This window comes from Malurus melanocephalus, unplaced genomic scaffold, assembly GCF_030028575.1.
Source record: "Malurus melanocephalus ecotype Western Australia unplaced genomic scaffold, MMel_1.1 scaffold_240, whole genome shotgun sequence".
NCBI lineage: Eukaryota > Metazoa > Chordata > Aves > Passeriformes > Maluridae > Malurus > Malurus melanocephalus.
Window position 1 is genome coordinate 254,213 of NW_026623472.1, and position 15,875 is coordinate 270,087.

Consider the following 15,875-nt stretch of genomic DNA (forward strand, 5'->3'; position numbering starts at 1 on the left):
AATAGTTTTGACCCTTTCACTTTTCTCTTGCCTCCAGCGATTTGTGTTTTCCCTACAGAGTGTAAGATTTTGGGGTATTTTTTGGTTTCTTTGGCCACTCTAACATCTGCCAGAACTGATCCCCAGGCTGACCTGACTGAAGATCTTAGAGCTATAAAACTGTAAGGTAACTGCAAGGACCTTCTGTCCTCTGTCCCAAATTCAATGGGCAGAGGCTTAAACAAGGAGTGACCATTACAAACTAAGGCCTTTAAGGTACACARCATTGCTACTGGGGCATAGACATAGAAAGCATCTGAGAAGGTGGAAACTGCACCAAGAATCATTTTGCCAAGCACTGTACAGCTACAAAGCTGTGATTGTTTTTCCTGCAAAGAACAGGCCAATGAAGTGCCCTCATAAGCACTTAAGCTCCACGGTGGTCTCCATCTGCCAGGATTACCGAGTAGTTGAACTAAGGCTGCAGGATGTGGCTTGTAGCCCCATTTGAGCAAAGAATCAGTTGTGTTCAGGCTTGAGGAGAGTTACTGGGGAGCAGGACTGGGGAGCGGGGAGAAGCGGTGTACGCTCCTCTAGGTGCTGTCCTACATGGTCTCGTAACAGCGCACTCTGTGCTTCGTTCAGTTGCTTTTCCCTGCTCCCTCAGGCCCTGGTCCGGTGCACGGGGAGCTCCGATACAAGGAGGTGCTCGGAGGGAACAGAACGCTTGCAGGGGATCATCTCCCGAACGGCTCCATAGGAGGAGCTGCAAGAGGCTGCGGAACAAGTTGGGAAATACTCGAGAAGCACGGCAGAGAGGCACGACCTCCCCTCCCGGGCGGTGCAGTCCCAGCACTGACACCGACACCGACACCGACACCGCACCCCCCGCTCGGGGCGGCCCCGCTGCCCTCACGGCCCGGGAGCGGCCAGGGGCGGCGCGGCCCACAATGCTTTGCGAAGGCACCCCACCGCCGGCTTCCGCCCGGCCGCCCTGGCTGCGCCCGCTCAGGCGCCGCACCGCACCGCCATTGGCCAGCGGCCCTGCTGCTTCTACCCTCTCGCCTCTCATTGGCCAGCCGCCGCTGTCACCGCAGGGCCCGCCTCCTCCGGTCGCAGACCGCGYTCCTATTGGGTGCGGCGGGAGCTGCGCGGCGCATCGCGCAGGGGTTGGCTGTGCGGGCTGTCCGTCTGCGCAGTAACCAGGCAGCGGGTTACGGTGCGCCGGTTTCCACGTCAGTGCGAGGGAGCGGGGCCGGTATCCCTGCCCGTGCCCCGCGGACCCCGCGCTCCGCGGCCTCGCCGCCGCCACTCCGCCGCCGGGAGGGAGGGGCGGACAGGCGGCGGGCCGAGCCCTCCCGCCCGCGGCGCCGCCCGCCCGCCCGGTTATGTGAAGCGGCCGTCGCCGCGGGGAGCAGGTGCCGCCATTTTGGATGCGGGGGTCAGTGCCGGGCAGCGATCGTCTGTCGCGATACTGTCGCGACGTGGGGGTGGGCGGGAGGGAAGCGGCGGCGGGGGAACCGTGCGGGGCCAGCGCGGGGCGGGATCGGGACCGGGGCAGCCCCGGAGGCCGGGCGGGGGTAGGGGCGGCAGCCGCTCCTCCGGCCCGGGCCGGGACCCACACGCGTGACGATGCCCACGGGGCGGGGGCCGCAGSGCCTGCCTGGCAACGACCCCCGCGGGCTGTCGGAGAGGAGCGGGGTCAGGGCTGGCGGCYGCACCGGAGAGAGGTGCGGGACGGGCGCTGCACCTGCACAGGCATCCGCTCCCCGTGCGCCACGGTGGCTTGTTGCCTAAAATCAGTGGAAACAGGCTTTCCCGGCATATGGTCAGCTCCATGGCTGTTGCAGGGGAAAAGCTCACAGCTCACTTAGCTTRTATCTTATGCTCTCATCTGGTGGCATGTTTCATAGTTTCAACAGTATGAAGAGAAAAAACGCCTCTCTCTTAGGTTTCATTTTCATTATGCAGTCTTGACAGGTAAATGTAAGTTGCCTTTCTTTCTCTTCTTGATTCCCAGGCCTAATCTCACTGTTKTAGCTGAATGTGAAGGCTTGCAKAGAGGCTTGTCCCTTTCTCCCTTTMTGACATGACACCCATACCATGTTGTGGCTGCTTATCTGTTAAAGGGCATTCTTAATTGCCCAGAATTCTGTCATCACTGGACTGCACAGTTCCTTTCCAAACTTATRCATTCTTGTTTTATATCTTTTTTGTCCAGGCATTAGGAGCTAGCCTTTGGAAAAACATCCTGACTTCTCTGAACCTTTGCAGCCTGTGATGCTTATTGCAGAACAGTTACTACTTGAAAAACTCAGGAAAGTTAAATTTCTCTGTGGAGGTTCATGTACCTTTGATGTGAGGCTTAGGAGGAGGGTGTTTTTTCATTGTCAGTTGGCCTTCTGGGAAACCTAACTAGCTGTAAGATAGGCAGGAGTTGTTTGTGATTTGTGGTTGTGCATTCTGTTTTGGTAGTAGTGTATTGTATCAGAATTCTGGTGGCCATATCTGGGTCAGAGACTATGTAGATTATTGCAGCATTGTCATAAACAGTGAAAATTTAGGTCAACAGAAGCTTACTTTGGAATACTACCTTTCTGTGCTGTGGTTATGTTGTTTTTCATTGCTGCTGTTTATTGGAGTAGTTTCACGGTATTTGAATTGGTTGCCATAGCTGAAGGCTGAAGTTAATGGTAGGAAGAAGTGACTYGATGGAAGTCTGCCAGACCTTATTGCTTCTAATGCTAACTCTTGCTTGTTTCCAGAAGAATTGCAGATAYTTTGCTGCAGATGAGGGAGTGTTTCTTAAAACTGTACTGAAGACTTCCTATGGTAGTACTTAGAAATCATTTGAGTTCCTGTGCATTAGGATGTGCAGGGTAACATGTTCCAAGGTTGAGAAACAGAGTATTCAGTGCATATGTGAAATAACATTTGCAGGTGTAAATCTTATCAGTGTTTTTAGATGAAGATTTTACATGTGATGCTATTTCTTAAGTCTCAGGATAGTGATAATTATTGCCCATAGAACACCATTAAAATTTTTGAGAAGGTTATGAATGTGAGGTTTTGTTCTTTTATGACATGATTAGGCATCGACCTTTTCCCACTTAGTGTTCCCAATGCTGTTATCAGTGAGGTTGCAAATGTTAACAGCCTTCCTTTTTYTCGTGGTGGCCTGGGCTCCTTATGTCCCTGGTTTGGAGCTGTCATTTTCACTGTGTTGCCTGTTGAACTTCTGTGCAGGAGCATATCTGAGCACTAGTCTGCAGTTTTAAGCAGATGTATGTACCTGTCTCAACAAAGAAACAGGAGTTTATGTACAACTAACTGAAGGGTTAAGGAGCTGAAAAGTGTTTGAAATTTAGTAGGTACCTTTCCTTTTTTCTTTCGTTTCCCTAACTTAAGACCCCAGAACTGAATCCATTTGTGTCTGTATTGARTTCGCTATTTTTTTGTGTTTGATTAAAGGATTGTTTACAAGAAGGTATTTATTCTTGATCTGAGGTTAAGAGGTYTTGAAACTGCTAGGGAGGTAGTTTTGAATTTTTTAATGACCCTCAATATTAGTTCTRTTAATCTGTTCAACCAGCAGTTTTAAAATATCCTGTTCTTCAGACCATACCTTTGTAACATTAAGCCTGAATTCATGTTATTTTTTTTTTTGAAGTTGGACAAACACCTAGTGGTTTGCTTGACTCCCACCATGCACTTGTAAACCCAGCTGATCATTCAGTGCTGGTCTGGTAAATCTGTAACTTTTTTTCTCTTCTGCTTCAGAGCATGCATTTCAATCTTAAAACTTCTTTTGATATAGGACATCTATACTGAGCTCTAAAGTGATCGCTTGTTACTTGTGGTGATGATAAAGTTGAAGGAACACATACCAAAGTTACCTAAGGTTTAAAAGGGCTAGCCTTTGGGAAGTTTGGAGTTTAGTGAAGCTCTATCCATCACTTGAGATGAACTTTTAAATTTTTATGGGGATGGATGATGCTTTTGGTGGGTTTAGCTTACAAGGTGCATCTCTCTGAAAATAGTTGTCTGGCTTTTCTTGCTTACTCWGTAGTTTTCTGTTTCCTTCTCCAGCACAAAGTTGCAAAGGTCCTTTGTGTAAGTGAGGTTGTGTGACTTTGTGGTTTTCTTTGCAATGTGTGCATGCTATTGCTTGGTTAGCTGCAAGCTTAAATAAAGAGTCGTATTTTTTTTCCATCTCTACCCAGTGTTGGTGGGGAAGAGAGCTGTTGTGTCTGACGTTCAGAGGTCTGAGTGTGAATTTGCATCTCCAGCATGATARGCTGTATGAGTTGCACTGGTCCAGTGAGTTTGCTGTCATGCATGAAGTCAATTTTATACTTTTGAATGAAGTTATATTTAATGGAGTCTGCAGTGAGGAAAGGAGTGCATTTTCATTGAGTCTTCTCTGGTAGTTACCAGTGAAATAGCCCCTTAAGTTTTGCAGTGTTTTAGTATGTCAGGAGAACCCTGTCAAGCAACAAGGATTTTTTTGCACCCTTACTTGAAAGAATCAGATTAAAAGGAAAAGGTATGTATTGGAGGTTTTTGTCCATTTTCATCATATTTTGTCACTTGCAGTTAGCTGGGCATTTTATGTCTCCTCCATTCAGGAAACACTGAGTTTAACAAACTTTTTMATCTTAATTATTTTACGTTAAAAATAGAGAAAAAATAGGAATCTTAAAAGCAGATTCAGTACTATGCAGAAGAGCATTTAAGCTTTGGCATGACTYAAATTTTTTTAAAACTATGGAGTATCTACGTATGTGCAAGGTTTGCAGTCGGTATGGTTTTTGAAATAGTGTTTCCATGTCACTTTGCTAAATGCCTTGAATGGTGCTACACCGTKTACATGTTTAATACTGTTGTGGCAGTGCAGACAAGAAAAACTTAGGTTTGACAAATATAAATGTATAAAGAATTTCCTCAGAAGTACTTCTGTGGACCAGAGTCTTGAGCCCTGAAACTGCCTGTGTAAAAATATGGAAAACAATGGAATTACTGAAAGAAAAAATAAATAAGCAAGGAATTTTACATGAAGGAGAAATATCCCATTCATGCCTTGGACTAAAACAAAGACAACAAAGTGAAATAGGAAAAAATGTGATCAATGGTATTTCAATGCAATCATATGAATAATATATTGATTATTTTACCACTGAGGATGGGAACATCTGTCAAGCTTTGGCCACATGAGTAGGAAGTGTATTTGGTGCTTTTCTTATATACAGCTGTGGAGGAAGGATATAAAACTTTGTTCTTCCGGACACAAGCAAATTATTTAGAAGTTCTATTTGTCTATTATGACTGTTCTTAAAAATACTTTTGTCTTTGCCCCTAAATTATTGTCTTACACCTGGGAATACCATTCTGCGTAATTAATTTAATGAAATAAACAACTTTGCCATAAGATTGTTCATTGTTTTGCAAACACCTAAAAACCAAWGCAACAAATCTGATGCTGTCCTTTAATAAGGTATCTTTTTATAATACTTTGCTTTCTTCCCATTATTTATGCAGTCCTGAAGCAAATTAGTCTCTTTCATTCAGASGATATTTGTGTATTTGAAGCGTTGTTGATAGTTCAGACATGTTAGTTAACATGAAGCCTGACAGATCCAGGATGTAYGTTCTGAAATTTCTGTCGTCTTTCTGAGTTCTTGGTTAATCCACCAAAATAATTTCCTTCCAGCTTAGCTTTCGCTACATAGGCAAGAGTGCTTCTCGTATTCTCTGTTTTATTACCCCCTGCCTCTCCTTCCCAGCTGAGTCCTTTAAATGAGCCTGTCAGATTTAAAGCGGYGTGATCAAGGTCTCACCTGTTTCCAATCTTTTACTTCCCTGTAATGATGACCTGTTGTGGTTTCAACCTGTTGTGGATGACCTGTTGTGATTTCAAGCTGGTGTCCTCATTTTCCTTTCATTCTGAAAAAGTCTCATTATTTGGCTGTCATTTCACTAAATCTTTCTCATTTACAGGCATGGTGTCGTCTGACTCTTTGGCCTCTTTTTAAGTCTTGTTTATTATTTATAAATATTTGTGTCTGTCCATTCCCTTTCGTTCTTATTCTTTATGCTTGACTGTGTCTGGGCTACAGCTAGTATAAAGAGAAGAGTCCCATAGTAATTCACTTTTCATTTCATTTTCTTTTTYTCAGACCATTATAAATATTTCTTTTCCCCTCTTCTGCCTCTTTCTGGGTGCATCAATTTAAGTTTTTTTTTTTCCTGAAAGAGCTCAGACTTCAGGAGAGTTAACRTCTGCCTTTAAGTTTCTCACTTTTTCTCCCTGTGTTCCATCGAGTTTTGTCTCTAGTTTTGCTCCTTTCTGTGTGGGGTCTTAGTCATATCTTTTTTACTTTCTTGCTTTCTTGAAAGCATTGTTGGGGCCCAAGTATAAGATCAACATCTGTTGCAAATTACTTTTATTTGTCAACATTTTAAGTCCCAAAGAGGTTTGCTCTAGCCAGCTTATTCAACCCACTGGTGCTTATTTAAGAGAGTACAAGGTTAGCTTTGTGTTCYGTGYAGGGCTGTKGGAATTTGCATAAGTGCTGGAGGTRTATGTGTGTTATTGYACTGTTGTGGATGTCTGTCCTGGTACCCAACACTTTATCCTTTTGTTAACTTACATAGACTAGAAAAAAACGAGSAATGTGCCTTGGCAAAGTGATCTCTTGCATTACAAATGTGCTGTTAGAACTAATTGCTCTCATGGTTTTGAAAACACACTATGGAAAAGTGTTTTTCTTTTGATGAAATACTTATATTTGTTATATGTGATAACTTGTATTTTGTGTGCACARAAATCTGAAAGAGTTTCTAGTATCACTGCAGAAAGACTTTCTCTTAATTAGGGTCAATTTTATTTCATCAGTAGAAGACAATTGCTCTGAGAGGCTAGAGATTAATTTGAATTATCTTYGTTTTCAGAATTGTCAGGATGGTGGATAGGAACATTTACATTGTACAAGGTGAAATCAACGCGGTGGTGGGAGCCATAAAGCGTAATGCCCGATGGAGCACTCACACACATCTGGTAAGTTACCTTGAACTGTTGCTRTCTGTAGCAGCAGGTTGAAATACCTGTGGCAGAAACCGTCTGACTTTGGAAAAGTCAGTTCAGTTTTTTGTAGCACTCGTTATAGTACTTTGGTAAGTAAAGTTCAAATAACTTTCTACATTGTTTATGTTGGTTTTGGCTTCTCATGTGCCAGTGACTGTAAAAGCTACAAAGCTGGAAGTCTTCTACCTTTTTATCCTGTAAATACAAAAACCCTACATTGTATTCCATGTGAGAATCGTCTCATTTAGACTTTTATTTCCTGGGATGTCTGGGAATTTGAATGTATGGTGATATTTTATTGAGCGCAATGTTTGTATGTATCTTTTGTACCCTTTTAGAGAAGATAACCTTCATTGTGAAAGCCATGAAATAAAAATTAGGGAAGTAATTATATATAAACATATATATATTTTATATATATATATATTTTATATATATATATTTTTATAAATATGTATATTTAAATTTTGCACATGGCATAGTATCTATTTTCAGCTGTTTTGTTGCTGCTATCTGTATTGCTGGCTAAAACCTTTCAGTAGTTTCAAACCTGCTTTGGTAAAAACCCTAAGTACAATGTTTCCTAGTCTAACCATGCATTGGTGAGTTTATGGCTGCCTCAGTGTAAATGTGTGTATGTGGCACATTGTATCAGTGCTGCACTTCGGAATGTCACATGAATAGCAGATGGCTGTCATCCAGCACAAGTGGTTTCAGTTTGTCAAAGGGCAGGGCCCTTTTTCTTTCTGACAGGCAGTTCTTCATTAGAGCTCATGGCCTCTCYGTCCGAGGTGTGGGTGCGGCTGCACTCAGTTTGGAGGAACTGCTGCTTCTCCTTATTTTAATATCATAAAAATAGACAAAGGCTAAAGGATGCAGCTAATTCATCTAAATACTGCACTGTGATTCTTTCTTCAAGTTATTTTAATGGCATAAAATGTCATTGTGTTTCTGTTCCCATTACAATCTGCATAGATTAACATTATAGCAAATCCAGATGAGCCATTTCAATATGGTATGAGTTAGATTTGCAGTGAAATTTATTGAACAGCAGAAGGCTAATCAAAAATACTTCTAAGGACAATAAAACCAAACCAGTCTTGGACCTATGCTTTGACATTTGAGCTGTATGATATTGGGGAGCACTGGCAGGAAAATAAAAATGCTTCTCTTGGATTTGATGTTATAAACATGCTGACATTGATAAACTCAAATCACAGTACTTCTGTGAATATGATGGTGAAGTCTTTAAGACCATTATTTAGATTACCTTCAGCAATCTGCTTGCCTCATTAATTAGTTGCTTTTTATATATAACCTATAGGATGAAGAAAGGGATCCCCTGCTGCATAGCTTTAGCCATTTAAAAGAAGTGCTGAATAATATAACAGGTAAGCTTCCACAGAAATCAGCAGGTATGTGGACCTGCTGGGGTATGTGCAAATAAATGTACAGGTGTACTTATTTGTCTTATTTACTATTCAGAAGTCATTATTGAAGAACAAGAAAAGAGGAAATACACATACACTTTCAGACAAGTAATACCAATGTAAACTAGCAGAGAAATACCACTGCTGCCACTGTCTATATRGATATATATGTATATATATTTCTGTGTGTGTATGCACACAYGTATATTTATAAACACACATTTCTTTGATATACTGAAGCTTGTAGTAGTATCTGGAATCTGGTGTATTATCATGCATAACTTTTTTGTGTTTTGTTTATGCTTTCTGATGTTGAATAATGGAAAAAAAATCTGCTTGGAAAGTGGTTTTCCATCTGTTTTTTCCTAACTTTCTTTGGTTTGTTAGCTTTCATCATGTGTTATCATATAATGAGTGAAGCACAGACCTCTGTTTGGGTCTCTTGGATTTTAAATGAAAGAGTTTGTGATCACCTGCTCTGAAAGAAACTGGAAATCTATATTATTTACAGAAGTAGAACATAAGATTGTTCTATGTGTTCTGACCATGTGTTTTTTCATAACCTTTCTCCTCTTCCGCCAACATCTTCTGGTTTTGTAGTTCCAGGAGTGATTGTTTAAGTGTAASCTAAGTATATGTTGAGAGTCTGGAGGTGAAGCTAATCCTAAACTACCTACAGCACTCTGCATGTTCTTCCCAAGATTTCTCTTACTGATTGTAGTATTTGAAAGTAAACTTTATTTCTGGTCCATGTATTACAATGAGTGTTCAGAACTGCACTCAACTGTAGTTTGAGATGGACTTTTTGCATTTCTAACTGTGAAGTATGCTCATTTTTGCATCAGTGCTGAGTCTGGAATCCCATAAAAATTGTGTTCCCTAGAAGTATGGTAGAGCTCTTTCCAAGTGATGACAAGAGGTGCTTCCTTCCTCTTTTGTATTTGCCTGTAAGTGTAATGCTTTGTTTTTCTTTGCCAGGTTAACTTYCTGGAGTTGTAAGCAGGATTTTTCTGTCACATCATGACATCTTAGGGAACTCCTGAACATCTCGCATTTCTGGATACAATCTTTGTTCTGGATGTTGTGCTTGTACCTGGACTATGTGGCAGTCTGGATTTGTGGGGCTTTTTGTGAGCTCATTTGCCTTCTATAAGATAGGCGTGCAGTCACTAAAAGTGTTTTGGGAGGAAATTTTCCTTTTCTCCCTTCTATGAGATAAAATTTTCTTTGAAATAAGCCTCCTGAAGTTCTTTGCCATTATTGCAAATATCTCTTCTCATCAACAAGAGCAGGGAATGTCAAGATGCTCAAATAAATGCAGTATAAGTAAATGTCAGGAACTGGCCATTTATCTAGAGCAGCTAGATACAATGTGCTGTTGACTTGTTGGGGAAGAAATGCAAGTTCACTATCTGCTTATGTTAGAGAAAGTCAAGTTTAATGTACTGAGAGATTCAGAGACTCCCTTTGTGTTAGTCATCATGTAAGTGTGGTTCCTGCTGAGATAGTAATGGCTTATATATGGTGATAATAGTGTGTTGGTTTGACTACATGGGATTCTTTTATACAGCTAATTTCAGCTTCAGCACCTGCTATTTACTRACTGGTGTGTTGAGATAGGACTTCATTGCTGTGCTCCATTTTCTTTCCATTTTAGACATGGTCTTGTTCCAAAGCAATGCTTTGAATGATAGTCTCCTGCATCATCTTCCAGGCAGCCAGAAGTCCTGTCCCCAGCATAGGGKTTTTTTTGTGATTTCTTTTTCCCCTAGACTTCTTTTCATGTCTCTTTCATTAGCTCATGGAAACACATTGCTTTTATATTTAAATTTATTCAAGCTGTAATCTTTGACATTTGAGTTAGCTTTTAGTACAATTTTGCATTTATAGTAATATATATTATGTATTTTCTCAATCCCCCAAGAACCCATTTTAATCTGTTCCGGATGCAAATTTCAGGCTGCCTTGTCCCATCTCCCCTCTTGCTCTCTCCCTCTCTTCCCCTCCCCCATGGAGCATGTTTGATCAGGTGTGGCAGGAATATCCACTGTCAAGCTGCGCCCTTTATATTAGTCAATATTATCCTTCCTTCCCTCCCACTCCCTTCATTCTCCTCTGGGCTTTACCAGTTGATTTATAATTTTGGAATTCTCATCGGAGTCTGTAATACAGTTTGTTCATTATTTAACCAAAACCTGTTTAATGAGCAAAGAGAGGCAATGTAAATGTTAGGCATGTTGCAGTGGAGTACCTTTTGTTCTCCTCTGAGCTAGTGGGTATTAACTCTGTCATGGCTGTGATGCTGAGATACCCTGGTCAAGGGTATAAAGATGCACAGTATGCCCCCAGCAGCTAAACATTSCTGTTTCAAAGTATTGCTCAAGAGTAACTAAATTACATACTGGAAAGCTTGCCTGCAACTAGGTATGGTATCCTATCCTGTTGTAACATCTATGGGTACTCTTGGAGGAAGCATATAGAGAACAAGCATTGCTCAGCCGGAGCAGTCCATGGTTATGGTAAGAGTAACTTCTACAGGTCAGCATACCTAGCTAAGGGCCTTGAATCTGAATTATATAGAATGAAGCTTCTCTTTGAAATTCTGATAGAGAGACTTAATTTATGTAGATTTGTAAAAAGAGTTTAATAATTTGGAAATGAACAGCATGTCTGCTCTGATCCACTGTCACTGGATTTATTGGATGCCATTTTAACACTTTTATGGGATGCATGCATTTTAGTTACTATTGATATGAGTTTCCTGAGAAACAGAAATTAAGCATAGAGGTTCTGTTGTCTTGGGTGATGCATTAGTTAATCTAAGATAAATTTATTAGCTGAATGCTTGCTACACTAAGATGAGCACAGCAAGCTTAAGTTTGAAGTTTCTAGTGCTTAGAAAAAGCCTAAGTCAGTGTCCTGAATTATGACCATATGGAGGCAGTGGCAATCAAGCTTTGTCCATGCATGCKAAGTTGAAATACAACTACGTCTTCAAAGGTTGTTTTAAAGCTGAGGAAAATCTGTATTGATACAAGTTTGGATCTAGGGCCACTCTTACTCTTACATTTCACTGCTCTTTCAAGTGAGCTGAGTACCCTGAAAAATATGTCTGGATGTTGAAATATTTGTTCATTTTGTCAGTTTTGTTATGGATTTAGGTCAACAAAAGGAAGCTTCTTTTTAACATCCAGTGATAACTGAGCATTGTCTCTTTCATGAGTGGTTCCAACTTAGGATGCTCTCTAGGTCACCAGAGAATGGTTTTATAACCACAAATAGCTGGAAATATTAATTAATTATAAGCCTGCTTTCCCATGATTTCATGAAGATTGCGTTTCTTTAAATCCTTCTCTAGGTGTTGAAGTCTTCAGACCATTCTGGTATGATGTAGAGGTGGGAGCAGATACTTCTGTAGTCAYTCTTCTCATTGCAGAATTTGTGCTTTGCTCTGACCAGGGCAATGAGTCAGTAACTGGGATTTTCATGCCTGAAGTGCTGCATTCTGGTGTGTAGGATGGCTTTACGACAGGAATGACTGAATACAGCTGCCTTGTACAAGTCATGACTGCAGTGGGAGAAGCAGGTGTTTGTGGAAAGTGTGTGCATCGAGAGTCTATTTAAATAAGGTTTAAACTAGGTAAACACACCTGTGAAGAGGTGCTTGTGTATATTTTAGGTCCATGAGTGCCAGCCTACAAGGTTTGAGTCCTTTTATCCTCTGGTGGTTCAGAGTTAGTGCATTTAAACAGAAGCTGCAAAGTAAGCTGTTAGAAGCACTCTGATTTCATGCACATTCATGACATTTTAAATGAATGCTTGTACAGTGGGTTCAGAAGAATCTGTTCATGGCTTATTTCAGACGAGAAGCTGCTGCAAATCTCCATCTTTAGAGGGTTGGCTGGGGCATTAAGAGCTGGCTAAAGGTCAAATGACTGTAACCATAAGAGAACCTTTGCCCAGTGTACTGACTTAATATACTTGTTAGGGTAGCCATCAGTTTTCTGGTATGTGGACTTGATTGCACACTCATTTTCTTCTGTTTGAGCTCTGGAAACTCTGTTTTTGGAGAAAATCTGGCAGTTGCAGGAATTTTGTTCTGCTTTTGGATTAATGCCTGAACTTTTTCTGAAGGATCTAGTTTTAAGAAGTAGTAAAGTGGTAGTAAATATAAATATGTGGCCTCTTCTCAATGTTATTYAAGTACTATTGAATAGAATATGAGATGTTAATTTAAGTTAAGAAATCAGRAAAACTATTTGGGTTTTTTTTTATATAGAAGTGTAGAAATTAGACTATATGAATATGTGATTTGTAAAGTTCTGTGATTTTTGTTGCTTTGCACGTAACACCAATCCTGTATTTATTATTTAGATCTTGAGTTTCTGCTGGAAATGCTTGGACCTACTGGCAAATAACAAACATGATATGCTGTGAGCTGTGATGTTTCTCCCATTGTTTGCATTGAAGGATAGAAATGTTGTCTAGATCAGGCATTAGAAACCCCCCCTTTTTTTCCTGTTCCATATTGGCTTCTATAAAAGATCTAGAACATTCACTGATCTCAGATCATGTTTGTTCTTGTGATTAACTCAAAAAAATGAAAGGAATTTTTTTTAATAACAGGTATTCATACATGTTAACTTGATATTTTGGAATACAAGCAATTCAGGCTAACATTTAGCTTTTGTTGCATTCTCTATGAATTTTTTTAAAAAGAATGGAAAGGGTATAAGAAAGGTTAGGAAACTGATAGAATAAGGTTTCTTCTRTAGGTTTAACTTGACCTCACTCTGTTTAATGGGTGGAAATACAATTCTAGTCTATATTGAATGACCTAATACTATGTACAGAAGTGGAAATTTGTTTCTCTTCATATTTTGTGTTATCTTCTTACTATAAGAAATATTRATATTAAGGTGACAACTTAAATTTGATGCTTTGCTTGTGGGTTGAACCCAGACTTAATTTTTGCCAACTGTGTTCAGACAATACAGTAAAAATTGTCATTTTAAAAGTGAGTTTCTAGTCTAAATGAATGCAGGCATCCACTGAAGTGCACAGAGAATGTAAACCAATGCTGTGTTTTTGCTTTGAAGCTGCAGGTAGTTCCAGATACTCCTTTTGAGTGAGATTAGACTTTTTAATCTCACTGTAGCATCAAATGAATCAAATCACTGTCTTATGGCTGAAGTCTTTGAACCTTCCTCAGGATATATGCTTCTACTTACATTTTTGGCATAGGCTTTCTTGGTGTTTTCTTGGAGAAATAATAAATCAAGACTTTTCCCAGATCTTTGCTAACTTTGTGCTTTACTTTCTAAGTGGTTTTYCTGGAGTGACACTGATGTGCTCTAGCAATGGTAGCTGCGCCACAACTGGGATGTGAACTTCTCAAACCCAAAACGAACATGAGAGTTGTCATAATCRCACTTAAGATTTCGTTTATTTTCTGTATAAAGGAAAGAGGAGGAATGTCCTTGATGAAGAATGACTTACAGATGCACCAAGACAAGCACCATAACCTTTTTCAAGGCTTTTCTGTTGTGTGCAGGACAGCATTTATGCAGTGTATGAGGAGTCAGGTATGAAGGCTGTYGCTCTGAGCTCTGATTGATTCTGTTGAATTGTACATTGAGCCGTTCAGCACAGGTTACTGAATGAAATTAGAGCTCCCGAGAAGGAGAAGATTGCAACTGAGACATTTAYAACACTGAATGGACAAAAAGGGATAAACTATGATTGTGTAGCATCCTTAATTTGAGAAATTTTTAGCTCTTGTGTTAATCTTCTTTTTTGTTTCTGAGTAGTAAGAAACTTAATGAACAAAATTGAAAGAAGTGGAGTGAGTCTCACAATATCTAGAGCAATAAAACCCAGCCAGCCCAGTAAGGTGGTCTTCACACTAACTATTTCTGCATGTCTCCTAGAGTCCCTTATGCAGTTCAGCACCACAACCTTTGTGATATCACTTAAGCATTCTTTCAGTACAGTTGTTCGACTGCAGTTTAACACTAGAGCTTGGAGCTTAAAGGTCTTCCTTGTATGCCTGGCTAATGACTGGCAGGTACAGGCAGGAGGTGGTGCTGTTGGAAAGAATTGTTTCCTGACCCCTAATCCTTAAGGACCCAAGGATTTAGATGGACAAGCACTCCTGAATGTTGTTTGGAAGAGTTCCCACAGTGGGCTTGTTCTGTAACACCAGCCTTCTGTTACTACTGCAGGGCTGGTCTCTGAAGAGTTGCCACATGTGCCTGGTGTGCAACTGACTCTCTCTTGTTCCACGCTTGTTGAGCAATTACTTTCCCACTTGTTGAGGACTCCATTATTTCCTTCGGTTACTGCTTCTGTGAAGTGGAGCCATAAAGGAAATGGCTTAATGTATGTATGTTAGGGGGCAATAAATTGCAGTTTGATTTGGTGGACAGGCAGTACCAGATGCTCCATAACATTCCTCTTAAGTCAGCCACGGAGATTTTATATTGAGTTTTTTGTGTTTTGGTCAAGAGTAGTGGAAAGGAATTGTGCCCAATTAAGAGACCTTAAGGCTATTTGCGTTATAGTAAAAACCCTCTAGAAGTGGGAGTGTACATGAAATTGCTTAATTCTATTAGTATTTTATTAGGTATATTGCACTTCTGTTCTGTCACTTTCCTTCTTTTACCTGTCTTCTCTCCTCACTCAATTGTTGTTAACAACCTGTTAAAAATATTGATGCGAAGGTAATTTACTTCAAAGAAACAGTAACTTGTGTCAAAAAATGCTGGTCCATATTTATATAGTTGCAAAATATGTAATAGAAGTGTCAAGAAGTGTTGATTATGCACACACAAGAAGCATATTGAAGTATTCCTTATTTCAGAGTCTAGCTTAAGAGGGTAGCAACARAGAGAAATCATTAAGTATACAAAGCTATTAAACACTTGAGGGCTTTTCTTAATGATTACCTCCATTTGTCCTTCGAACAGGCTGTTGATGGCTGATTCCTAATACAGTTTATACCAAGATGTGAGTTTGAAGGAGAGGTTTGAAGGAAGATGCAATTGGGCAAATTGTCCTATTCTTCAAAAATAGTGCAGGTATCTGATAAAAGTGCTGCTCCTCTCAATAATTAGTATGGAARGAAAGGAGTAAGTAAGAAAAGAGATAGAATGGCAGGGATTAAAGRGTAAGTGTAAAAACAGACTAATGGACAGCATTGTTATTAAAATATCAGATTGATTGGTTAGAGAATGTTGATAGTGAGAAATGTGTACTTGGTGGCTTGCCCATTTGAGGTAAACTTGCAAGAGCTTTTTCATTTTAAGGAAACTGTATCTAGCTTGTTAGCTAAGTGTTGTAGAATAAACTATTGCTGATTAGTTATTTTCCGTTTATGCTTG

General features: G+C 40.4%; 1 protein-coding gene across 3 annotated transcripts in view; it reads left to right on the forward strand.

Moving 5' to 3' along the window:
• Positions 1-1,186: 1,186 nt before the first annotated feature.
• GBF1 (golgi brefeldin A resistant guanine nucleotide exchange factor 1) overlaps positions 1,187-15,875 on the forward strand; it is a 103,106-nt gene continuing 88,417 nt past the window's right edge. For all 3 annotated transcript variants that reach the window (XM_057375142.1, XM_057375140.1, XM_057375141.1), the window contains exons 1-3: positions 1,187-1,420; positions 6,931-7,036; positions 8,388-8,454. In XM_057375142.1, the coding sequence (XP_057231125.1) occupies positions 1,413-1,420; positions 6,931-7,036; positions 8,388-8,454 (181 nt within the window). In that variant the 5' untranslated portion in view covers positions 1,187-1,412. The remainder of the gene's footprint in view (positions 1,421-6,930; positions 7,037-8,387; positions 8,455-15,875) is intronic.